The 25,932-nt window shown below is 41.4% G+C and overlaps 2 protein-coding genes across 2 annotated transcripts; both read left to right on the forward strand.

The window, feature by feature from the left end:
* Positions 1-2,650: 2,650 nt before the first annotated feature.
* TSACC (TSSK6 activating cochaperone) lies at positions 2,651-3,946 on the forward strand. The gene is given in 4 exon segments (XM_053915898.2): positions 2,651-2,804; positions 3,722-3,808; positions 3,811-3,874; positions 3,876-3,946. Coding segments are annotated over 4 exon segments (351 nt in total). The 3' UTR covers positions 3,922-3,946.
* Positions 3,947-7,323: 3,377 nt separating this feature from the next.
* On the forward strand, positions 7,324-25,599 carry CCT3 (chaperonin containing TCP1 subunit 3). Its single transcript, XM_024574265.3, has 14 exons — positions 7,324-7,479; positions 9,440-9,501; positions 10,184-10,234; positions 10,325-10,387; positions 11,112-11,208; positions 14,834-14,951; positions 16,495-16,681; positions 17,375-17,524; positions 21,106-21,238; positions 21,409-21,490; positions 23,544-23,724; positions 24,301-24,546; positions 24,816-24,947; positions 25,267-25,599. Exons 1-14 carry the CDS (start codon positions 7,449-7,451, stop codon positions 25,369-25,371), a joined length of 1,638 nt encoding a protein of 545 aa, XP_024430033.2. The 5' UTR covers positions 7,324-7,448; the 3' UTR covers positions 25,372-25,599.
* The last annotated feature ends 333 nt before the right edge of the window (positions 25,600-25,932 follow it).

The raw sequence follows: 25,932 nt of genomic DNA on the forward strand, positions 1-25,932 counted from the left end.
CCATATTTTTTGTCTTGGCACACCTATTATGTTGTAAGGGGTGGGTCCTTAGGTGTTTGCCAGAGTGAGGCAACCCACTTGGCTGCGTTGTGGTGCTGTATGTGGGGTCCCAGAGGGAACAATGCCACTTGTTGGGCTCTCATTGGGCTCTCAGTCACTTCCCCCACTACCCACAAGCAAATTGGGCCCTTCTGGTGCTGGGTCCCAGGTGGGTGGGTTTGTGTATGTTCTAGGACCCTGTGGGTCTCTCCAATGAACTCTCCTGTGAGGCTGGGAGTTTCTACCACTGCTGCAATCCCACAGGTTTTTACAGCCAGAGGTTTTGAGGCTTTCTTTCCCAGTGCTGGAACCCTGTTGCCCAGTCTGTCTTGCTCTCCATTTGTTACTCCAGGTTTATCTGCACACAAATGTGAGACTGCTCCATCTGCCAGCCACTGCCTTACCCACCCAGTTGTCCAGCTGTCCTCTTCACTCTAGCTGCCCACCTTCACCCCTCCTGCCAGCCTGAATGAATATTTCTTCTTTAACTCCTTGGTTGTCGGACTTCCATACAGTTCGATTTTCTGCCAGTTCTGGTTATTTTTTGTTTTTTAATTTGTTTTGTCCTTCTTTTGGTTATGCCAGGAGGCAAAGTGTAGCTACCTATGCCTCCATCTCGGCCAGAAGTCTTCACCACTTACTTTTATCATGCAAATTCCTGAGGAGAAGATTCACAAAGTTTCAGTTTTCTCACTTAGTTTTTTTTGCGTCAGTTGCCTCCTGCTCTGTGCCCTGACTGGGTATTGAACCCACAGCCTAGGTATGTACCCTGATGGGGAATCAAACCCACAGTCTTTTGACATATGAGACAACGTTCCAAACAACTGAGCCATTTATTTTTGCACCTTCTTCATCACCTCTTTGTGGCTGGCCCAGCAGTATGGCATTTCACCTGAGCTCAGTGACACCTCTCTGGCTGTTTTGCTATTTGGATTGTCTATTCTCAACTCAGATTCAATATATCCAAAATGTGATTTATGTTAATATGACAGAACCCCAAATCAGACTCCCTTGAGTAAAAAAGGAAATTCAGAGGATTGCGCATTTGGGAGGAATGCTGAGATGGTCACAGAATAGGAAGTAGAGCTACAAGAACCAGGGCTTCAGGGACTGGAACTAGGGATTCAGTGCCTGTAGGTTAGGTATCTATTTATCCATCTCTCCCCTTCCTTGTATCTGCTTACCATAACACACTGGCCAAATTCAATAGCTTTCATTGGCCCCAACTTTATATCTTCTCAGCATAGCCAGTCAAAATAAAGCAAGCTTTTTGACACAGAATCCATGCATCCATTCCAGAGAATGACTCTGGCCCAAGTTGCCTCATGTGCTTACACCTTGGATCAATGACAGTTGACAATGGGGACAGGATATCATGACTAGGTCAAATGCACTTTCCTGTTGGGGAGAGGGTCCTGATGCAGTCCCACTAGTATGGCCTGGAATCTAGGTAAAGAATAGTTGCCTAGAGGAAGAGTCACTCAGTAGACAAAAATAATATATGCCTCCGATAGGACTCATTATCTTCCTACAAATCAATTTTTCCTTCTACATTGTCTATTTTTGCCTAAGGTTATCTATTTTCCCATTTAAGAACTTCTTCCAATGTCCAACTCATTTTAAAACCTATAAATTAACTTAAATACAATTTTAATCATATTTTCTAACCTAAAAGGTTCGGGGGCTTTCCACTGTATTTAAGACACAGGTGGCAAACACAAGTCCCTTGGGCTGAATCTGACCCTCCACCTTTTTCTATCCAGCCCAGCACCTTGTTTATACCTGGCAGCAGCGCTGAGCTCTTGCTTAACTGTTAAGGAGTAGTTACATTTATACAATCCTAAAATTACATTCGGCCCTTTCAAGGCAACCACGAGGCTGAGGTAGTCCCCCGTGAAAATGAGTTCGACACTCCTGATTTAATGGAAAGCCTAAAGTCTCAGATTTGCTATTGTAAAGGGCCTTCTGTGACCCATCCTGCTTTTCCACTCTCCCTAACCCTAATTCCGGCCAGTTTCCCAGTGTTTGTTATTCCAGTGATATTCTTTCTTTCTTGACTTTGTTCTTGCTATCCTTTTTTCTCCCACTTGAAATATCTGGTCCACTCATTAAAAGCTTCCTGTTCTCAAGGTCCAATAAATATCCTCCACCTGCCTGGAGTCGTCTCTATTGTACTCATATTGATCTTTTTCCTTTTCAAAAACATGCATTTTTACATTTACTTACATGCTTAGTATAATTTAAAAAACGCCTAATTTTCACACCAGAGTGTCAGACTCATTGTTTATGTCCTTGGGTTGTTATACCACCATTTCCTCAACATCTGATTTTTTCCCTAACTTGATGTTAAGCACCTAAGAAATTGTGTCTTACATGTCTTGCATTTGTCTTAGCAACTAGCACACTGGTGAGCGTGTAGCACATAAAGATAAGAGCTTGTAAAAGGCAAGGAAATTAGATTTCGTTTATCCCATCCCTGCTTGGTTTCTCTTAGGCCTACAATGGTGTTTTTTGGTGTGTTTTATAGAACTTTTTTTGAAGCTACTCTGGGCATGGCCACATTCATAGACCATCTGCAGGGATCTAATTAGGAAGGCCATCCTTCGTAGGAATGAACTCTGGTAGTTGCCTCCAACTTTTTTCCAAAGAGGAAGGTAATGCTGTACCTCTTTGTCAAGCCAAACCCTCCCCCAGCTTTGTTATTCTTCAAGCAAGTTCCCCACCAGCTATTTTCCTGAACATCCAGGCAACCAAGCTGCCCTCAGGTAAGGATGCAGGGAGGGTTTCCCAAATGGACTCAGCTGGGGGCCGGGGAGCTGTGAATGAAGGAGGTGTCCTGAGCTTTCTCCTATTAACCTGGTGCCAACTCTGGGTCAAGGCACTTTTAGGTTTTTTATTGGTAGCTTATTGATTATTCAATTCTACTGATTTCATATTCTTCCTGATTCTGATTGTGTTATTTCCTTGCTCATTAGCACCTTTACTAGACTAGACAGGACCGAAGTGAAAATTTTATTGCTTACTAGTAAGGTTAGTTTAAAAGTGGCCAGGGAAGGAAATAGTAACTATTAGCTCAGGTTCTTTGAATTTCAGTTATTCATCCTCCCATGGTAAAATCAGTGGGTATTTATCATACCTGTGGAGAGCCTAACAGGACACTATAGAGTCGTGGTCCATGTTTTTGAGGACCTCAGAGTTTAATAGAGAAGTCAAGACAAATAAATATTCAAACAAGAGGAGCTGGCTGCATATAGTGTAGTTAAAACATTAGGAAGAAAATGGACAGGTGCAGCAACATTGGTTGAAGTTAGATAACAGTGAGAACTTCAGGTCACTGCTAATGAGACATTGTCAGGTAAGAGAGGAAGGCTGAGGCATCCCCTGAGCTCTTGAAAGGGAATTTAGGCCTCACTTCCAGACCACTTCATTCACTCATCAAATATTTGTTGAATATATACCTGCCAGGCACTCTTCTATGAAGTAACAACTAAAGCAAGGGAGAAAGGTAATAAATTCCAGCGACTGGTTTCAAATTAAAATAGGGTGGCCAGGTAGGCATCACTGAGAAGGTGACAGTTGAGCAAAGGTGTGTCTGGGTTGATTTGTGCCTTATTAGAGCCCTTCTCGCAATTATAAAATCTCTCTTGTCTCTTTTGCACCTCCATTGCTCTACCTTCAGGAGCTGACCACAAGCCCAAGGAATGCCTAGAACTCCTAAAACGTATGTATGCCAATTTCGAGCTTCAGACCCAGCTTGTCCAACAACAGATGGTATTTTGGAAAATTTACAAGCATCCATGGCGCAACTGGCTCCTGGGAGGGAAAGCAAGGACTCCTCTCCCGGCCTTTTCTCACAATCTGGTGTTAAATCACCTGCCCTAAATCAGTAAATGAATTATGGAACAAAGTTATTGTGTATGTTTTTTTCTTCTTTCTTCCAAGTATGCCCTTGGTGGAATCTGGACATATACAGGGTGGGGCAAAAGTAGGTTAACAGTTGTTTGTAGGGAAAATAATACGATAATTAATAAATAATATAAGAATAAACTGTCTTGTGTATTCACAACCGAAAACCTACTTTTGCCTCACCCTGTATATTCTACATGTGGTTAGTTAGTTCACAAGTTCATAGTAAATGCTCACTGAGTGAAAAGCACTGTACAAGGCACTTGGAGATACACATTACAAAAGAGACAGTTTGGAGAGATTTACTGTATAACAAGGCAGATGAGAGGTAATTCATTTCAAAATTTCATGGTACTCTAAGGGGGTACATTAAGGGATTACAGTAACAGAGGCTAAATGATGAAAGTTACTAGGGTACATGCCCCCGCTGGTTGGAGTGTCATCCCTATACACCAAGGTTGCGGGTTTGATCTCCAGTCAGGGCATGTATGAGAATCAACCAATGAATACATGAATAAATGGGACAACATATCGATATTTCTCGCTGTCTCCCCACCCCGCTTCGTTTATCTCTCTAAAATCAATCAATACATTTTTTTTAAAGAAGTTACTAGGATACAACTGGCCCAATGTTGTATGTAATCTTGCTAGAGGAAGTGGCCTTACGGTGCCACACGGACAGATGGAGTAACGCAGTTTCATGCAGGTTGGAAGCTTGGACAAAGACCTAGACAGAAGTAGGATAAAAAGTCATCAGAAATTAGAAGAGGTTTTCCCTCCAGAATATAGGATGTGAGGTAGAATGTGGAGCAGCTGAGAACAGACAAGGCAGCTTTCTCTGGGGAATTGTTCTAATCACACCCTTAGAAGCTGATTTTATCTGAAGCACTGGAGAGCCATTGGACGCTTTCAGATGGCATTAAGGCACATATAAGCCACTAGAAACACCATGGGAAAAACATTTTAGGGTGGAGGGAAAATGGTAGTTAAGAGACCTGTATAAATTAATAAGAGTAATCTGATGTGAGACTACCAAGGTCTGGATAAAGGGTTTAGAAATGAAGACAGGCAATGGGTAAATCTGAGCTATAATCACAGAAGTACTAGTTTTGAGCTTGAAACACCAAGAGACAGCATCCTGAAATTTCCAAGTTGGGAAGTCAGTTTAGCTTTAATGAGAATTCAAGTCCAGCCACAAGTTTTTCAGTATTAGAGAAGGGTAAAACTGAGATTGGCTTAGCCATGTAAGCCACGTTAGGTCACTGCTTTCTCTTACAGATGTACTGCCAAATTACTCTCAAGACTGGGTCCTCTTTCCACAGAGGCCTTATTTTCCTGTGGAATGTAGAGAAGATAAAAGAGTTGGGTTTGAATACAGAGATGAGGAGGAAACAAGAAAGCAGTGAGTGAAAAGAGGACTTCACATTGGCTTCAACTTTTCAGAGAAACTTTTTATTCTGTATGATTATTTCGTATGCTCAAAAAGGATACAGCAAGAATAAAGCTGATGTGAAGTTTGAGGTATTGGGGTTTGGCATTCAGAAAAAAACCCACTTCACCTATTATTCATGGAGAAAGAGGAGGTAATTAAAACAACTTTAGAAAGAGAAAGCTCCTGATATGGTGGATAAGTTTAGACCGAACTGTAATTGAACGCAAGGGGAACGGTAAATTATGTCCGCAAGTTTTAGTTTCATCATCCCATCATTCTCATAAAAATGCAAGTTTTGAATAAAATTTGAATGGGGTCCACTCTTCCCTTAGCCAGTGACCTCTCCATTCACACCACTTCAAATTTAAAAGCCCCCTTTTCATTAGAATGGCTATCATCAAGAAGACCAGACAACAGGTGCCGACGAGGATGTGGTAAAAAGAGAACACTTACACACTGTTGGTAGGAGTGTAAATTGGTCCAACCACAATGGAAAACAGTACAGAGGTTCCTCAAAAAATTAAAAATTGATGTGCCATACAATCCACCAATTCCACTACTGAGTATATATATCCAAAGGAAATGAAAACAGGATTTCAAAAAGATACATACACTCCCTTGTTTATTGCAGCATTATTTGCAATAACCAAGATATAAATGCAACCTAAATGCCCATCAAAGGATGAATGGATAAAAAAAAGATGTAGTATAGCCCTGGCTTGCTTGGCTCAGTTGGTTGGGTGTCGTCCTGAAAAGCGAAAGATTGCTGGTTCCATTCCCCGTCAGGGGACATGCCTGGGTTGCCCGTCCGTCCCCAGGTGGGGTGTGTGCAAAAGGCAGCCGATCAATGTTTTTCTTTCACACTTGATGTTTCTCTACCTTTCTTTCTCCCTCCCCCACTCTCTAAAATCTTTTTTTAAAAAAAGGATTTAGTATATGTGCACAATGGAATATTATTCAGCCATGAGAAAGGAGGACATCCTGCCATTTGCAACTGTTAGGGTGGCTGGAGACACCGGCTACGAAAGAGTTCACAAAAAGAAAAAAATACGCAAAGTTTTAATCCAAGAGAGGAAAGGGGCCAAGTGTGGAGAAGTACACCAGCCTGCAGCTGTGAGCTTCTACTGAGTTATAAAGAGCGAGGGAGTTGCAGTCAAGTAATCAGCGCTATCACAAAATAGCTGGTTTTGTGCAGGCGTCAGTCTGTTTGGATGTTATCTTAGGTTCAGGGTCCACTCATTGCGATATGGCAAGTCCTGTTTTACACATTTTCAGAACATCTGCGCCTTTAGGGAGCTTTCAGTAATTATACCATACTGAGAACAGAGGCTCAGAAAAACAACCGTTAGTTACGCCTGACAGGGACAAGGAAGGACAGCGAGCTCTGGTGAAGAGGGCCTAAAAAGGGCTTTTTGTCCTGTTATCAACAATCCAGAGGCAATAAACCACAACTCCCAGCATGCCCACAAGAAAAGCCGGTCACCACCCAGCCCTGCCCGACAGGATTACAACCCCCATTTCATCCTGCAGCCAACGTGCCAGGTCTTCCTTCATCCCCGTTGTTAAAGCTGGAACAAAAGAGAAAAAACCGTCACGACTTTCTTGTCCTTCGCTGTCCGAAAGGAGCTGAGGCGCAAGCTCCTGTAACGACCTCACCTGCGGTATTAATTGAAAGCCTCAACCCCAGCACCCACGCAGAAGCTCACACACTTGCGCAGTGGCGTGTGGGCCAACTGCCCGAGCTCTCCTTGGCGCCTGCGCCGAGGATCTAGCCGCACGCGGCGGGGCGCGGCCACCTCATTGCGCAAGCGCCAGTGCTCTGCCGCGGGCTTCATCGCGCTCTCTCTATCTAGCTTGAGTTGCCGTTGTTGCGTAGAGGGCGGGGCTAAGAATGTCAATTGGCCTATTTTCCTGCCGGTCAATGAGGTGGGCGCGGTGATTGGCGGCCACCCGGAAGGCAGCGTGTTTCGGTGTAAGGCTTGAGGAGGCAACGTTTTCTGGGCTTCTCTCAAGTTCTCTCCAGAAGCTTCTGCCTCTCCGCTCTGGGCATTTTCTTCTGCGACGCGCCGCCATGATGGGCCATCGTCCCGTGCTCGTGCTCAGTGAGTTGTGAGAAAGCCGGGGGAGGGACCCCCTATTCTCCCAGCTCGGTCCACACTTTCCAGGATTGTCCCATTCCAGTGCCGCCGTGGAACGGCCACTGAGCCTTCCAGTCATCCTCACTTGGGGCGGATGCCCCTTCTCCCGCTTTCCTGTCATCTTTAACTCATTCCTGCCCCGACAAACACAATCTGACCTTCCCCTCTCTGAGCGCTTGTCTTTCCGGCGACTCGTCTCGGGAAGCCCCTTGCAGTAGTAGGCCTTCGTTCTTCGCTCCCTCTTGCTCTGCACCCTTCTTGCGTGATTTTCAGTGTGTAGGTAAATGAGTAAGGGGTTTGGCTTGGTTTGTAGTTTATTTTGGCCTAGCTGTATAACCTCGGTCCATCCCTTAGTAGCCGCTAGGGCCGCGGCCAAATTGCGCCTTTCCATCCGTTACTGCGGTGAACAGCATTTCCCCTTGGAATCGTGAGGGTCAAATGAATGAGAAGGTAGCCAGAGTGGCGCACAGCAAGCGGTATCTTTGGTCACTTTCCTTTTCAATAACAGCCCTCTTGATTATCCCCTCAGCAACCCTTGTCTGTACCTGAAGTAACTCCGCTTCCCTCGCTGTCTGAGATGTAATTACTCCCTCAGTGTCACCTGAGTTGTAATCTTTCCCAGTAACCAACCCGAGTTTTCCCAAATTGATTGACTCATTGTCTTCAGGAACATTCCAAATTCCTGACTGTTAAGTACCTCGTTCATTGTCTTCCCCTGGTGTGCTTCCATTCTGTGTGTAACTTCGCTGTGACATCTGCAAGACCACCTGAGATAGCCAACTGGCCGTTTCCCCTTGCTTGCCATCTTCTGTAGACTGAATGCCGTTCAGAGATTTTATCCATTTTGTCCGTACCTGGAAAATAACTTTTCAGAAAAAATTCACTTAACCCGGGGCGGGGGGTGGGGTGGGGGGACTATTGTTTTTGAAGAATCCATCGGAACAGTTCATGCAGGATTTTACTTACCACTGCCGGAAATAGAAATCTAAATCCTGAGGGTTGTGAATGTTTAGATTTGATGGGACTGATTTGAAAATTTGACAGGTTTAAATTGTAGGAAATGTATAATTTGGGGAGAGGAGAGAAGTGAGCATGTGTTGGTTTAGCTGTAACCACTCGCTTGTCTCCATTGAGAGGGCCCTGGGGTGAGTGGTGCATTGTAAAAGCCTTTTCAGGTCTGCATTAATCCGTGGGATTAGTAGCTGGAACCTGTTGGACTCCCTGTTAAAATATGTACACAGCTCTTACTGCTGGTGGATATATCCAAGCCTGGAGTGACTGTATCTTGCAAACTGGGATACTTTTTGAAGACTTGTGTTCCACAGCACGCTGGGGGGTGGGGCGGCACTATCATTAATTACCAAGAGTATGATTCTCCTTATACAAGTAGGAAAATATGAACCCCCATGCTCTTTCTCTTTTTACATAAAGCAGTGATTGGTTCCTTTTTGGGGGTCACCAGCCTTTTTAGAATCTAATGATAGCTATAGAACCATTTCACAGACAAAAATGCAAGTCACTCCCATTTTCTCATACCAGGGATTTCACTTTCCCACTGAGGCCCATTTGTGAATCTCAGGTTATGAATCCTTGCTGTAAATACCAGCATGTTTGGTTAGAGAGAAAGTGAGGAGCAAGATTCCAAAGTTGAAGCATTATGGGTTGTTTCTTAGTATACCAGGAGTTGAACTAAATAAAAAAGTAAGTAGCCGTAAGTACATATGTTTATTTTTTTAACAGTTTTTTGAAGTATAATTGACATATAACAAGCTGCACGTATTTAAAGTATATAATTTTGAGAAGCTTTCATCGGCGTATATACTGTTGAAACCTGTGTGTTTTTATTTCTGAAGGTTGGGGGATAAACAGCTTATCTACAATGTGACAATCCTGGGCTGTTGACTTTTGTTTTTACTTATTTTAGGCCAGAACACAAAGCGTGAATCCGGAAGAAAAGTTCAATCTGGAAACATCAGTGCTGCCAAGGTAGCATACCTTTGAAGTGGTTTATAGTATTTCCCTCCAGCTGCCTTCCCTATTATTTCTGTATCTGTTTGTAGTTAGGCAAAGGAAAAGTTGATTCCCTTCTTTCTGGACATTTCCTTGAAGGTGGTAGGGAGAAGGAAGCTCTCCTCTGAATTAGGCCTTCTCATAATAACTTACGCATAATTTCATTGCTATATATTGTTTTATATTTTATTTGTGTTTGTCTCTCATACTAAACTGAGTTACTTGAGGGGAAACTCTGTATTAATTCCTTGTTGTATTCTTAGTGCTGCTGTAGATCCCAGATAGGTATTCAGTAGCTTTTGAATGAAATAGCTCTAGATCTGATTTAGCATGGTGTGAAGGCCACTGTCATGGAAAGAAATACTAGGACATAGATTTCTATTTTTCTGGACTACTGGGAATCTGAAGTTCTGGAAGGTATATCCCTTTTTTCTTGTGAAAAGTCACTTCTTTCTATATCTACCCTGAAACCATTCCCAAAGGGGAAAACAAACAGAATCTAGCCATACGGTGTGCAGAGTCTAAAGCAGCTCCCCACCCTACTTCAGAGGTGACTTTGCTAAAACACTGGCTCTGTGGGTTACTGATGCCCCTTTTCCTAGCATACACACTCGCCCTCTGATTTGTGCTTACATGTTTTTTATTTTTTGCCCAACAGACTATTGCAGACATCATCCGAACATGTTTGGGACCCAAGTCCATGATGAAGGTAGGTTTATTTCTTGTTGAAACTTCCGACTACAGATTTTCCCTTTCTGTTACCTGGAACACTGAAATACAACTTTTACTTTTGTCCTAGATGCTTTTGGACCCAATGGGAGGCATTGTGATGACTAATGATGGCAATGCCATTCTTCGAGAGGTGTGACTTTTTATTATGCTTTCTAACATTTTTATATAAAGTACCCATAAAGATGTATGTAGATGATGATTGGTTTCTTAGGGCTGCTGGAACAAATTACCACAAACTTTAAACAACAGAAATTTATTCTCTCATGGACTAGAGGCTAGACATCTGAAATCAAGGTGTCATGCTTCTTCTGAAGGCTCTAGGGAAGAATCCTCCTCTGCCTTTTCTAGCTTCTGATGGTTGACCACATCCTTGGCTTGTAAACTCAGTCTCCTCCTCAGTTGTCATATGGCCATCTCTTTGTCTCATTATAATAACACCAGTGGATGGATTAGCCTGCACTAATGTTCACATGACCGTATCTTATTTACATTTACAATGACATTATTTCCAAATATAGTCACATTTACAGTTTCCAGAGGGTAAGACATGACCATGTCCTTTTGGAGTACACAATTCAACCACAACAGTGGTGCTCCCAGAAAATAAGCTGAAAGATAATGTTCTGTTCTCAAAAAACTTCTAACAGTTCAATTTTCCCTTAAAAAGAAAGGGACTTGGAAAGGTCGTTTGCTTAAATATTTGAGGGGTCACTTTTAACCTTTCAAATTACAGTAAAACAAGGAAAATGAAGTTAGTATGGAAGCAAGAAGCTTAAGCATTAGGTCCAAGCAGAATGAATTAAAGGGTCTTTGAATAATGTTGATTCTAGTGGCTGACTACATTTTCTTTTCAGATTCAAGTTCAGCATCCAGCAGCCAAGTCCATGATTGAAATTAGCCGGACACAGGATGAAGAGGTTGGAGATGGGACCACATCAGTAATTATTCTTGGTAAGAGGAAAATGAGAGGTTGATGAGGAAAATTGGATTGAAATGGGAGGATTTTTGCCAGAAACAACATCTGTGTCATGTTTTAAGAAGAAAACTGTTACAAATTTAATTACAAATATTTAAGTAACTTGTTGCTGATTATCTATGTATTCTCTCCACTTGAGTATAAAATATTCATCAGTAGTGTAGCATGAACTATGTAAATTTGGTTGAATAAAATACAGTCAATTCTCATTAGTCACAGTAAGTTATATTCTATTAAGTCACCACAAACTGAATTAGTGAATACTAAGCCATCGGTCCTAGGGGAGATACAGGATTAGGTTCCTGTGAGCTTTGGTCACATTCATCAACTGAATACATACCTTATTTTATGTGGTTTGGGTTTTTTTTGTTTTGTTAATTTACTGACATTGAACTCACGGCTAAACATTGAACTCACGGCTAAACATTGAACTCACGGCTAAACAAAGCTAATATGTTTTTTCTTTTCTCTTTTTTTTTCATTGATTTTAGGGAGAGGAAGGGAGAGAGAAACATTGATTGGTTGCCTCCCATACGCATCCCAACCAGGGATTGAACCCACAACCTTTTGGTGTATGGGATGACGCTCCAACCAACTGAGCCACCTGGCCTGGGCAACATGTTTTTTTTATAAGGCACATCACAGTGTTCTTGCATTTAAAAACTAGACAGCATTTGAGTGGTATGCTTGGGGGCCATTTTAACAGTGAAATCACAAACAATGTACAAAAATGTGAAAAATGTAGTACTAAATATACCATGTGAAGGATACTTGCTTACAATCAGAACTCAAGGCAGAATGTTGTCTTATTTTTCAACTTCACCTGGGAAAGTATTCATTGGAGGGTCAAATTTGTCATCTCAGCACGTGTCTGGGAGTGACCATGAAATTGATGTAGATACCTACTTTGATATTAACAGGTTTTAACAAGTAGTCAAATTGACGCACGAAATTTGAGAATGAGTCTTGGTTCAAGTTTTAACGACTAATCTTTCCATGTTTATTAGGATCATAAAGGACCACTTCTGAAGACTTGACATACTGCTTTTATTTGTTGTATAAATTTTTAAGTTGGTGAAATGTTTATAACAGAAGGGTTAGGGTTTTTTTGTTTATTTGTTTTAAGATTTTTATTTTTTAGGAAGGAAGGGAGAAAGGGAGAGAAACATTGGTGTGTGAGAGAAGCATCAATCAGTTGCCTCTGGCATGTGCCCGCAGCCAGGGGCCGCATGCAGCCCAGGCATGTGCCCTTACTGGGTAATGAATCAGCAACCTTTTGCTTCTTGGGACAGTACCAACCAACTGAGCCGCATGAGTCAGGAGAGAGCATTCATTTTTTAAAATCTGATTGCAGCAACACATTGTTAGGAAATGAGAAAAGAACTGTATTTTTAGAGGTGCCAATTTATAGTGGTGGTCCACATGCCTTAAAAGTAGAGTTCTTAAAATTACTACGTGGACTTTTTAAAAAGTAACAGTTTAAATTATTTCTAGAATGCTTCTGTACTGCATATTGAGGATGGTGAGTTGGGTGGGACGTTTTCTTGTGTCATCCCCAACTAATCTCATCTTCAGATTCAGTTCTTTTGAGGATTGGGTTGGCCAAAAAGTCCATTTAGTTTTTTCCACAAAATAAAAGACACATTTTTCATTTTCACCAATAACTTCATTGATTTGGGTATTTTCAGTACTTTGTCTATCTCCCACTATTGGTTCCTAGTGGGTAGAGGCCAAGGGCGCTGCTAAACATCTACAATGCATAAGATAGCCCCACAGCAAAGAATTGTTTGGCCAAAATGTCAATAGTACCAAGAAATTTCACAAACAACTTCCGATAAGTTCGATCAGTCACAGCACCTTCTCCATACCCTGCACAAATCTTTTCTTGTGTTTCAGTTGTATTTTTACCTTTCTTGAAATAATAAAGCATAATATACCAAAAATGTTGCATATTTTCTTCCATCTTCAGTATTAAAATGGCTACACAAATACCAATTTTGATTTTTTTTTTTTAATGCATGCTGGTATGACAGCTGTCACAATATAATCTAACAAAGTTGTTTTCAATGAAGTTAAAAATAACTAAGCACTACTAGAGCCATTGTATGCAAAAAAAGTAAATTAACTTTTTGGCCAACCCAATATATATGATCAGTTCTGTACTTTGAAGGAAAACTGGAAAGATGAAACACGGGGGAGTCTTCAGGTGCTTTCTCACTATTTTGGGTAGAAGATGAGCTTTAGATATCAGGCAAAATTTTCTAGCTGATAATTTTAATTGAATCTCCTGGAGATACTAAGTAGTGTAAATATCCTTAAGTGTACGTATCTCAGATACGGGTTGCTTTAAAAAAATTTTTTTTTTGCTGTCACTATAGACATCTTCTGTGTTACTGTTCTATGTAATAGGGCTTATGCTTTCGAAGTTAACTTATTTGAGCGTCTTGTTAAGTATTTGATTATCTTTTACTATACCTGGTGGTCACTTAGGAATTGGTATAAAACATTGAATTCAAACATTTGAGCACATACTGAGTATACATGTGAACTTCAGCACATTTGAGTAAGTTTTAAAAATTAGTGGCAGATAGTATAAGCAATTTAATCTTCACCTGAGGATATGTTTTCATTGAGTATTAGAGGAAGGAGGAGAAGAAAAAAAAAAACATCAGTGTGAGAGAGAAACATGGGTAGGTTGCCTTCTATAAGTGCCCCAACCGGGGATTGAACCTGCAACATTTTGGTGTACAGGATGACTGCTCTGAACAGCAGAGCCACCTGGTCAGGTCTTGTTATGTTTACTTTTAGTAACAAGGTTTTTGTGTTTGTGTATTATTTTCTGTGTGAATTAATTACAAAGTAAAGACAAATTTAAAAAGAGAGGAACATTTTACCAATAATTCCTTTTCCAGCAGGTAAATTCTGTACATTTTTGTGGGTGTTCTTCCAGGTGTAAGGTTTATGTGTTTTTGTGGTTTTTTGTTTGTTTGTTTTTGTTGGGTTTTGGGGGGTTTGTTGTTTTTGTTGTGTTTTTTTTATATTTTATTTATTTTTAGAGAGGGGGAAAGGGAGAGAGAAAGAGGGAGAGAAAACATCAATGTGTGGTTGCCTCCTGTGTGCCCCCCACTGGGGACCTGGCCCACAACCCAGGCATGTGCCCTGACTGGGAATTGAACTGGTGATCTTCTGTTTCGAAGGCCAGCACTCAGTCCACTGAGCCACACCAGCCAGGGCAGTGTGTTTTGTTTCTACTACCAGCAATTTGCATCCTAGGTGGTGAGACAATAAGTCAATTTTATGTTAAGTATTTTTCTGTTTTCCAGTCTTTGGAAATACATTTTTCTTTTGTTTAAAACACTGGTAACAAATATTTAGTCAAATCAAGAGACTAAACCCTAGGATCAATCTTTGATTATTTAAAATATGTACGATGAAGTTATTTTCTTTATGAGGTGCCTTGTACAAAGTGTAAAATTTGGAATAGTATTAACAGCCAAATTGCCTGTTTTAGGAAGGAAGGTAAGCTATCTTTAGAAGCATAATGAAGTTGCCTTTATATCCAGGTCCTTTTTAAAACATGGTATTTGTATCCTTTTTCAGCTGGGGAGATGCTGTCTGTGGCTGAGCACTTCCTAGAGCAGCAGATGCATCCAACGGTGGTGATCAGTGCCTACCGAAAGGCATTGGATGATATGATCAGCACCCTTAATAAAATTAGGTACTGAGGGAGGACCAGAAGTGGGTAGTATCAAATATGGGAGGCCTGGGAGAGTGATCTGTTCCTAGGTAGGTAAAGCAAGTCCAGGTATACCACACACATGGCGTTTTATACCCTTGTGTCTTTTTGTGAGAAAGAGAACAAAGGGGAGAGCAAAATGAAGAAAAGGATGAGGGAAGTGAAAGAAAATAGCAGGGAGTATAAAGCAGACAAAAGGAGCTAGGTTTAATTCTTTATAACATTTTGGTTACATGCTGTCTTCTGGTTTACATGTAAGGTGCTGCCACGGGCAGTGTATAAGTACAATAGACCTACCTTCCAAGAACTTAGCTTCTTGTTAAGAAAATAAGGAGTTAAATAATGAATTATTTGGGATTTAAAATATCTTACCATATGTGATTATAACTAATTCAGCCAGTACTCTAATAAAGCACTGTAAAGGATGGTAGCCAGCAGGTTTCCATTAAAATAAAAAAGACTGTGACAATGATATTTGAATCCATGTAGTAATTGAAGAACTTTCTGTTAGTCTCTGTTTCTGAGTGCTAATAGGGTAATGAAAGGAATATAGAAATGAATGACTTCTAACTTCAGGGAATGCTAATTAAATCATGACATGCGAAATACAAAAATAAAGCCTATAATGTTCTACCCTTTTATATGGCAGGGTCATTGAGTACATAGTAATTTAGTGAGCTTTGTATTGTACTGCCTGCTGTTAATAGAGTATATGATCATCAACTCCATAAGAATGTAGAGGTACCCAAAGGATTTGAGTATTTGGAATCAATCCGTTAGAAAGTTTTTCTGCAATAACTGCATGCATATCTTAGGTAATACTTCTGAAGCTGTTGCTTTTTTCCCTAAAATGTATATTCAGTAGTATTTAGTGTTTGTATAGTATATGCCTTACCCTGTTTTATAAAAGTTTGGCAATACGTGAAAATTTGGACAAGATGGTATTCAAGGACTACTACAAATTCTTTTTATGGTTCTAAATAGTCTTACTGTGTACAAATGCATACTTCTGTTAGGGGAGGCAAACACACAAAACCAGTAAACACTGTGTGGTGCACCACATATGAAGGTGCTAGGTAGAGTAGAATCAGGTGTTCAAATGGATAGTGCAGACCAATGCTGATTATTAAGAGGAACTCTCAGAATTTCCTAGCGGTCAGGCTTCAAAGACCAAATGTGTCTTGACTTACGTTGTAAAAGTTTTAGAATTTACTTGGTTGAAGCAGAAGGTTAAGAACAAATTATTTTACTGTAAGATACATATGTAAGTATGGAAGAGTTGTCAGACATGGGAACAGATTACTCAGGGGTTTTATATATCTTCTAGGGATGGGTTAGTTACAATCTTTGAAAAGGCAGAGGGTTGGACAAGATTACTTGATGTCACATTTAGTTTACTACAGAGAAACAGATTCCCCTAATTCTGCCTATTAGCCTATTATTATAGTCACTGAGATATAGATGAGAGACTTCTTAAATATCCAAGACCCCTGTTGAGCATATTATCCATTTTTCTCTTTTCCAGTACCCCCGTTGACACTAATAACCGAGATATGATGCTGAACATTATCAACAGTTCCATTACGACCAAAGCAATCAGTCGGTGGTCTTCGTTGGCTTGCAACATTGCCCTGGATGCTGTCAAAACTGTACAGTTTGAGGAGAATGGTCGGAAGGAGATTGACATCAAGAAATATGCAAGGGTAGAAAAGGTAAACTCTTCTGGTCAGTACTTTGGAGACGGATTGTTTCCTAGCATGAGTCATTCCACTTGTGCAGGAAGTAGGTTTAAATCAGAGCAAGATATCTTTGTAGTTAGAACTAGGAAGAAGAATATTTGCTGTCTGGAAAACAAAAGCTTAGAAAAGGGATATTCGTGAAATTATTATTTTCACTGCTGTCCCTACACAAGGTTTATTAGGGGCTAGGGAATGGTTTATTGGTGTGTCCATTTTTGTGCATTTGTGTACATATCAGCCACTTGGGATATAAGCAACGTCTCTATGTTATACTGTTAACAAACCCCAGAAAGCTTTCTCTATTTCCCTACTAATTTAAAATGAAAAAGTAGCATTAATTTCTTGTGGCCAGTAGATGGAGCCCCATGCCTCAAAATCTGTGGGACTATCAGGAAGTAGAAGAGATCTGAGCCCCTTTAATTAAATCCTTGTCGGTTGCCAAGTTTCTGTGAGCCTCAGCTGATCTTCAAATTAGGTGTCATGGTCTAAGATGGATGTACTTCCTAGAGGGAAAAAAATGTGCAACAGTATTTGTTTTTGAGTTTCATGGAAGAAAGATACTTTAGAAACCCAAAATAATCGTCCTTTGGGAAAGATGAATATTTGGGAAGAGAGGTGAGAAATTGTCTCCTCCTCGTTATGGATTAAAGTGGCTCTTTTGCTCAGATACCTGGGGGTATTATTGAAGACTCATGTGTTTTGCGTGGAGTCATGATTAACAAAGATGTGACCCATCCGCGAATGCGGCGCTATATCAAGAACCCTCGCATTGTGCTGCTGGATTCTTCTCTGGAGTACAAGAAAGGAGAAAGCCAGGTAAGGTTCCTGGTTCTGTTCCTTAAAATTGATGTAAGAGCCCTGGCCTGTGTGGCTCAGTTGGTTAGAGCATCATCCCTAACCAAAAGGTAATGGGTTGGATTCCCAGTCAGGGCACATACCTGAGTTGCTGATTAGATCCCTACTCCAGGCATGTATAGGAAGGCAACTGATTGATGCTTCTCTCTTGCATCAATGTTTTTCACTCTCTCTCCCTCTTTCTAAAAGCAATGAAAAAATGTCCTTGGGTGAGGATAAAAAAGATAAATAAAATTGATGTAAGAACCTATTTTAGTATGTACAAGGGAAATAAAAGGTATGTTTATTACATGCCTACTAGGTGTCAATTACTAACCTTTGCATACACTTTCTGAATCTTAACAACAACCCTTTATAAACAGTTGGTTTCGACTTGCATTTTACAGATGAGGAATCTAAAGCTCAGAGAAGTTAGATTAATTGGGTAAGGAACACAGGCCAAATGAGGATTTGATATCAACTCTGTTTGGTATCTGCACTGCCATGGAGCTGATTTAGCTTTGAAGTGCTAAAGAATAATTTCCAGAGGGCAGGAACCTCACAATGCACTCGCCCTTGTGTAAAACAAAGTAATTAGAGTTTATTAATTAGGGATTGCAAATAAGAATCAATTCATTTGTGGGAAGAGTTCAGATTCAAATTAATGACACTGAACAAAATACAGGTAACATTGAACTGAGTGGTCAGAGGTGTTAGGTCACACTCTCCACTAACTGCCTTGACTTTGAATACCAGTTGCTTTAAAATTAAATGGTGTTCAACTAGATGATTGCTAGAGCTAAATTGGCTTATGAAGATGTAAGGTCATGGCTTTAACATTATTCTAATTCATACTTTCTGGGATACATGAGAGGGAATGTAGTAGCTGATTGATTCCTCTGCTGCTGTTAATGCAACTTTAGATTACACTCACTACTTCTACACTGATGCCTGTGCTCGGATACCCATCATTTTTTTTTACCACAGACATTTTTACTTTATTTTATTTATTTTATTGAATATCTTTTTAAAATATATATTATACTGATTATGTATTACAGTTGTCCCATTTTTTTTTCTCCCCTTTATCCCCCTCCACCCCCTCCCACGAGCATTCTCTCCCTCTTAGTTTATGTCCATGGGTCATTCATGTAAGTTCTTTGGCTTCTCCATTTCATGTGCTATTCTTAACCTCCCCGTCTAGTTTGTACCTACCAATTATGCTTCTTATTACCTGTACCTTTTCCCCCGTTCTGCCACATCCCCACTGATAACCCTCCATGTAATCTCCATTTCTATGATTCTGTTAATGTTCTAGTAGTTGTTTGCTTTGTTTGTTTCAGTTTTTTTTTTTAATAGGTTCAGTCTTTGATAGTTTGTTGTCATTTTACTCTTCATAATTTTGATGATCATCTTTTTCTTAGATAAGTCCCTTTAACATTTGATATAATAAGGGCTTGGGGGTGATGAACTCCTTTAACTTGACCTTATCTGGGAAGCACTTTATCTGTCCTTCCATTCTAATTGATACCTATGCTGGATACAGTAATCTTGCGTGCAGGTTCTTGCCTTCCATGACTTTGAATACTTCCTTCCAGCCCCTTCTTGCCTGCAAGGTTTCCTTTGAGAAATCAGCTGATAGTCTTATGGGAACTACTTTGTAGGTAGCTCTCCTTTTTTCTTGCTGCTTTTAAAATTCTCTCCTTAACTTTAATCTTGGCTAATGTAATTATATGATGTGCCTTAGTGTGTGCTTCCTTGGGTCCAATTTCTTTGGGACTCTGAGCTTCCTGGACTTCCTGGAAGTCTATCTCCTTCTCTAGATTGGGGAAGTTCTCCTTCATCATTTTTTCAAATAAGTTTTCCCTTTATAGCTCTTCCTCTTCTCTTCCTGGCACCCCTATGATTCAGATGTTGGAATGTTCAAAGTTGTCCCGGACATTCTGCAGCCTCTCCTCAGTTTTTTGAATTCTTGTTTCTTCATTCTGTTCCAGGTGAATGTTTATTTCTTCCTTTTGTTCCATATTCTTGATTTGAGTCCCAGTTTCCTTTCCTTCACAGTTGGCTCCCTGTATATTCTTATTTCACTTTGCATAGCCTTCACTTCTTCATTTTGTGTCCGTACTCAGTCTTTTCTGTGAGCATCCTGATTACCAGTGTTTTGAACTCTGCATCTGATAGGTTGGCTATCTCCTTGTAGCCCAGTTCTGCTGGAGTTTTTCTAATTTTTTGGAAACTGATTTATTTTTAAGGAGGGGAAGGGAGAAAGAGAGGGAGAAACATCCATGTGTGGTTGACTCTCACTCACCCCCTACTGGGAACCTGACCTGCAACCCACACATGTGCCACAGCATAGACTGGGAATCAAACCCACATTTAGGTTCCCAGGCCAGCACTAAACCCACTGTGCCACAACTAGCCAGGTTTTTCTGGAGTTTTGATCTGTTCTTTCATTTGGGTCATATTTCTTTGTCTTGGAGCACCGGTTACATTGTAAGGGACAGAGCCTTAGGTATTCACCAGGGTGGGGCAACCCACATCACATTGTGGCATTGTATGTGGGGGGGAGGTCAGAGAGGGAACAATGCCACTTGCTGGGCTCTTGCCCCACTTTCAGTCACTTCCTCCACTACCCACAAATGAATTGTGCCCTTCTAGTGCTGATTCCCAGGTGGGTGGGTTTGTGTACCTTCTAAGACCCTGTGGGTTCCTCCAAGGGACTCACCTGTGAGACCAGGAGTTTCTCCCCCTGCCTCAATCCCCACAGGTTTTCATAGTAGCCAGAGGTTCTGAGGCTTTATTTCTCCTCGCTGGAACCCTGGACGGCATGGTCTCACTCCCCAGTTGTTCCTCCCAGTTTATCTGCACACAAATGTGGGACCACCTTGCCCGCCTGCCTGGTCTGCCAGCTGCAGCCTTGCTGGACATCCTCTCTGCCCCAGCTGCCTCTCTGTTCCTCCTACCAGTCTGGATGAATGTTTCTTCTTTAACTCCTTGGTTGTTGAGCTTCCATACTGTTCAGTTTTCTGGCAGTTCTGGTTGGTTTTATTTTTTTCAAATTTGTGTTGTCCTCCTTTCAGTAGTGCGAGGAAGCAAAGTGTATCTACCTACGCTACCTACGCTTCCATCTAGGCCAGAAGTCCTGATAACAGTCATTTTAATGCTAATTTATGAAAAAAGATAAGTCTGCCCCAACATCACAGAATATATCAGAGATCCAAATCAAATTTTACACTTATTTCTCTGACATGGCTCTGGGCACATGTGCCTATACTTAGTTGACTCTACATGCCCATGAGTGGAAGAAATGCATAAGAAATTAGTCCTGCATTTATTAAAATTGGGTCATACACATACTTACTTATTTAATTTACCTTTCTCCTTGCCTGCCTTTGCATCACCTTTAGTATAGAGTTTTACTATTAGCTTTGAAATCTAACTAGCTAGTACAGAATGAAGTCTATCTAGAAATGACCATTACGGAGTATATACATGTTAGGTAGGTGTAAGAAGCCATTTGTCTTAAGATTTGAAAATTGGAGTGATTTTTCTTTACTACACAGACTGACATTGAGATCACACGAGAGGAAGATTTCACCCGAATCCTCCAAATGGAGGAAGAGTACATCCAGCAGCTCTGTGAAGACATTATTCATTTGAAGCCCGATGTGGTCATCACAGAAAAGGGCATCTCAGGTAGGACTCACTTTTTAGAAGAAAGTGGGTGCTTTTATTTCCCCCAAGTTGGCATAGAGTAAACATAATAAATGTGATGGTTAGGGTGCTTTGAGGATTTAAGGATAAAACCAGTTTAAAACTCAGGAGTTCTGGTTTCCAGCCTGACGCCTCTATTCTTGGGTTTGCAGATTTAGCTCAGCACTACCTCATGCGGGCCAATATCACAGCCATCCGTAGAGTCCGGAAGACAGATAATAATCGCATTGCTAGGTAAGTAGGCCAGGTAAAATAAGTTCTTCCTTTGCATGTGTTTCTGTTTTGTAGCTCCATAATGCATCACTATTATCTGAAAAGGTCTAAAATAGGATACAGTCAGCCATATCAGTTGCAGGTGGGAGTAATCTGACTTTAGCTGTCTGTCATCTTCAGAAGTCCTTATGTATTCCAAATATTGTCTCCTGCAGGAGTTTTTTCTGTACTGCTCCTAACCAGTCGTAACCAGCTTATACTTAAGACTTCTGTGGTCACTACCTTGGTGGGGATCTATTACAGAGTAGCCTATTTTTAACCAGTTCAGAATATAGCAGAACCATCAGTTTCCTTGATTGGCCCCTTAGCTGCTGTTAATGCAACTTCAGATGGCACTCACTTCTTCTGCCCTGATGCCTGTGCTCAGATACCAATCATTTTTAATGCTAATTTACTAAAAAAAATAAGTCTGCCCCAACATCACAGAATATATCAGAGATCCAAATCAAATTTTACACTTCTTGCTCTGAAATGGCTCTGGGCATGTGTGCATATTCTTAGTTGACTCTACATGCCTGTGAGTGGGGGAAAGAGTGACAAATAAGAAATTAGTGCTGCATTTGTTAAAATTGAGTCAGACGTATACTTACGAGGGGGGACCCAAAGAATAAAAACAGAATTATCTTCTGGAGGGCAGACCCCTTGTAGTGTAGGCTTCCCCCGCTAGATGCATGTTCTAGGAACCCATCTGTATCAGTGCACCAGCTGGCATTGTTGTGAAAGTCTGTGTTCCCACTTCAGTGAATTTTTTTGAAGACTCTTTCAACACGTTTGCCCATTTCGTGATGAGTGATTTACGAGCACGCCTGCACACACTGTGCAGAATGTTCAGCAATTTTTTTACCAAAATGGCATGACCCCTGTGTCCCGCCCTCCCTGTTCACCCAATATCGCTGTGAACGACTTCCATTTCCCTGGATGAAAAAAGTCCTCAAAGGGAAATCTTTGCCAATGTGGAAGAGGTGAACCAAACAACAGAAGCACTAAAAAGCATTAAAATCGATGATATCAAAAACTGTTTTGAGCACTGGAAAAAAGGTCTCAATAAGTATATTGCATCAGATGTAGAGTACTTTGAAAGTGACTGAAGTTTAAACATGTAAGAATAAATACCCAATTTTTTGTAAGTGAGTTCTGGGGGGGGGGGGTTTTGGGTCCACCTCATATGTACTTACTCACCTTCCTCCGTGGTTGCCTTTGCATTGTCATTTTTTGGTTTGAGGGAGAGGCGGGGAGAGAGAGAGAGAGACACGTCAGTTTGTTGTTTTACCCTTCCATGCACGCATTGGTTGCCTCTTGTATGTGCCCTGACCAGAGGTCCATCTGCAGCCTTATCGAGACAAGGCCGTAACCAACTGAGCTACCTGCCCGGGGCTGCATTGTCTTTAGTAGAGTCCTATTTTTGGCCTTGAAATCTAACTTGGTAGTACAGGATTAATTTTATCTGCAAATAACCATTATGTGGTATATATGTGTTAGACATGTATAAGAACTCATTTGTTCAAATTTTAGTATCCACAAAATATTACTATGAATTAAACTTACCTGGTTATAGTTGTTGCGTTAAGTATGTGCAGTTTTATGTATGAAGCCATATTAGCCCTGGCTGGTGTGTCTCAGTGGATCGAGCACCAGCCTGCAAACCAAATGGTTGCCAGTTCGATTCCCAATCAGGATACATGCCTGGGTTGCGAGCAAGGTCCCCGGTTGGGGGCACACAATAGGCAACCACACATTGATGTTTTTCTCCTTCGCTTTCTCCCTTCCTTTCCCTCTCTCAAAATGAATAAATAAAATCTTAAAAAAAAATAAATAAAGCCATATTAGTTTAAGGAAACTTCACCTGTACATGTTTGAAAATCTATTTCACCAGGCAGCCAAGACCTGTTTAGTTAGGTAGCAATGTTTCTAGCATCCACATTTCCCTATCCCCAGTCACAGACCCTAGGGACTAGGGAGATGAGTCAGTATCTGAGATCATCTGGTTCCTCCTCCTCTCTCATCTAATCAATAGAGCCTGTGGGGCCCGGATAATCAGCCGACCAGAGGAACTGAGAGAAGATGATGTTGGCACAGGAGCAGGCCTGTTAGAAATCAAGAAAATTGGAGATGAGTACTTTACATTTATCACTGAGTGTAAAGACCCCAAGGCCTGTACCATCCTCCTCCGGGGGGCCAGCAAAGAGATCCTCTCGGTGAGTCAGCCTTGGAAGTGTGACTGACTGAACTCTAGGTCATTCCATTTCTTGAGTTTCTCAGAGGGCTTAAATCACCCTGCTGTCCATGTAATAGCTGTTTGATTTTTATCTGTAGCCACACGTACCTGTTTCTCCTGCTTGCTTTTTAAGTCATTCACATTCTTGTACAACAGATCTCCAGAACTTCTTACACAACCAAGACAATGTTTAGTGAACAGTGACTTCATTTCCCAGCCCCTGGCAACCACTGCTTCCTTATTTAAGTGGAAATCATAAATACCTTTTTTTTCTTCAATGAGGTTAAGTGACTTACCCAAAGGCACATAGCTAGTAAGAAACCTAAATTCACAGAGTGACACCTCTTCCCCACCTGCCAGCCCTTTTGCAGTTGTAGTTATTGTGTTTGTCCAAGGCAAATAGCCTCTGCCTTGCCCTGTAGGGATTCCAAGGACCTTTCTTAGTTGCTTTACTTGGTGGTTTACTGAACTTAGCAGTCAGGAAGTCCTTTGATACCTCTGGTTTGTCCCTAATTCATCTAGCTTTTGCCTCATATTATCTATTTGCTTTCCCAAGGAAGTAGAACGCAACCTCCAGGACGCCATGCAAGTGTGCCGCAATGTTCTCCTGGACCCTCAGCTGGTGCCAGGGGGTGGGGCCTGTGAGATGGCCGTGGCCCATGCCTTGACAGAAAAATCCAAGGCCATGACTGGTGTGGAGCAATGGCCATACAGGGCTGTTGCCCAGGCCCTAGAGGTCATCCCTCGTACCCTTATCCAGAACTGTGGAGCCAGCACCATTCGTCTACTTACCTCCCTTCGAGTGAGTTCCTTTCCATGCTATTCTCTTGATGGGGTGGGGAAAGCCAAGTTTGCTTTAAGAGGATGGTTGACATTTCTCTATTCACATTTTCCTTCATAGCTTGTTTCTTTAATATCTCCTAATTTTTGACTTGTTTGTTGCCATTTTCTCTTAAGTGTTACTTACTAATCCAGTGTTTTTGGTTTATTTTTTTTAACCTAATGTTTCCTGCCAGCCTACTTGTTCCCAGTATTTTCCCCTTCAACTGTTTATGCTTGTTCCAACTATAGGCCAAGCATACCCAGGAGAACTCTGAGACCTGGGGTGTAAATGGTGAGACAGGTACTTTGGTGGACATGAAAGAACTGGGCATCTGGGAGCCATTGGCTGTGAAACTGCAAACATACAAGACAGCAGTGGAGGTGAGGCACCCTAAGGCAAATGCTGTGCTGTTTATTCCCAGCTAACTAGTGTGTTTGGTCCCACCTGGAAGGGAGGGGATATAGAAGGAGATCTCCCAAGGAATTCCATTTCCCTACTTCAGCTCATATAAAAAGCAAGGTAACAGCACAAGTTGAATTCCTTGCTTAGGGAGAACTGTGTTTAACATTCAAGACTCTGAAAAGGTAGCTTTCAGATAAAATGGTAATTATGTAGGAGGCACTAGGTAATAATGTCTAAAAAAACCCCAAATGTCCCTTCCTTCTGCTGACCTCTTTGGGATGGTGGTTTTTCTCCTAGACGGCAGTTCTGCTGTTGCGGATTGATGACATCGTTTCAGGCCACAAAAAGAAGGGTGATGACCAGGGCCGGCAAGGTGGGGCTCCTGATGCTGGCCAGGAGTGAGTAATGGGCAACATGACCTCAACACACAGAGCCACCAGTCTTCCCCTTCGCTGAGCCAGACTGCCGGGACACTGTGGGTGTCTTTGTTTGGAAGAGATCAAGTTGAGGGGCAGCCCCAGTCCCTTTCTGTCCCAGCTCAGTTTGCAGAAGGCACTGACATGTAATTCTTCTCTGTTGTAAGCTTTCCATTTAGTTTGCTTCCTATGATTAAATCTAAGTCATTTGAGACCCCGTTGTTCTGTGTTTTTCAACCTTGGGTCATATCTCTGCCTCCTGACAGAGAGGGAGGAGGCAGAACACCTTACTGGGGAGTAAGGGAGATGGGAATAGGGTCATTAAGTGTTTATTTGCCTTCTTGAAGCAATATTCTTTAGACTTCTTAGTAGATGCAGATTGAAGACTTTTGGAGTTCAAAGGATAATACTGTAAAGCTTAAAGAAGAATCACCTTGCATTTACCACTCAAACAACAGGGGGAACCTGGCCAAACCATCACTGTTCCCATCTGTGGTGGTGGTGTAGAGCAACACCCAATTCATGCTAGGGTTCAGGCATGTGTCCT

This window comes from Desmodus rotundus, chromosome 12 (genome assembly GCF_022682495.2).
Source record: "Desmodus rotundus isolate HL8 chromosome 12, HLdesRot8A.1, whole genome shotgun sequence".
NCBI classification, from domain to species: Eukaryota; Metazoa; Chordata; class Mammalia; order Chiroptera; family Phyllostomidae; genus Desmodus; species Desmodus rotundus.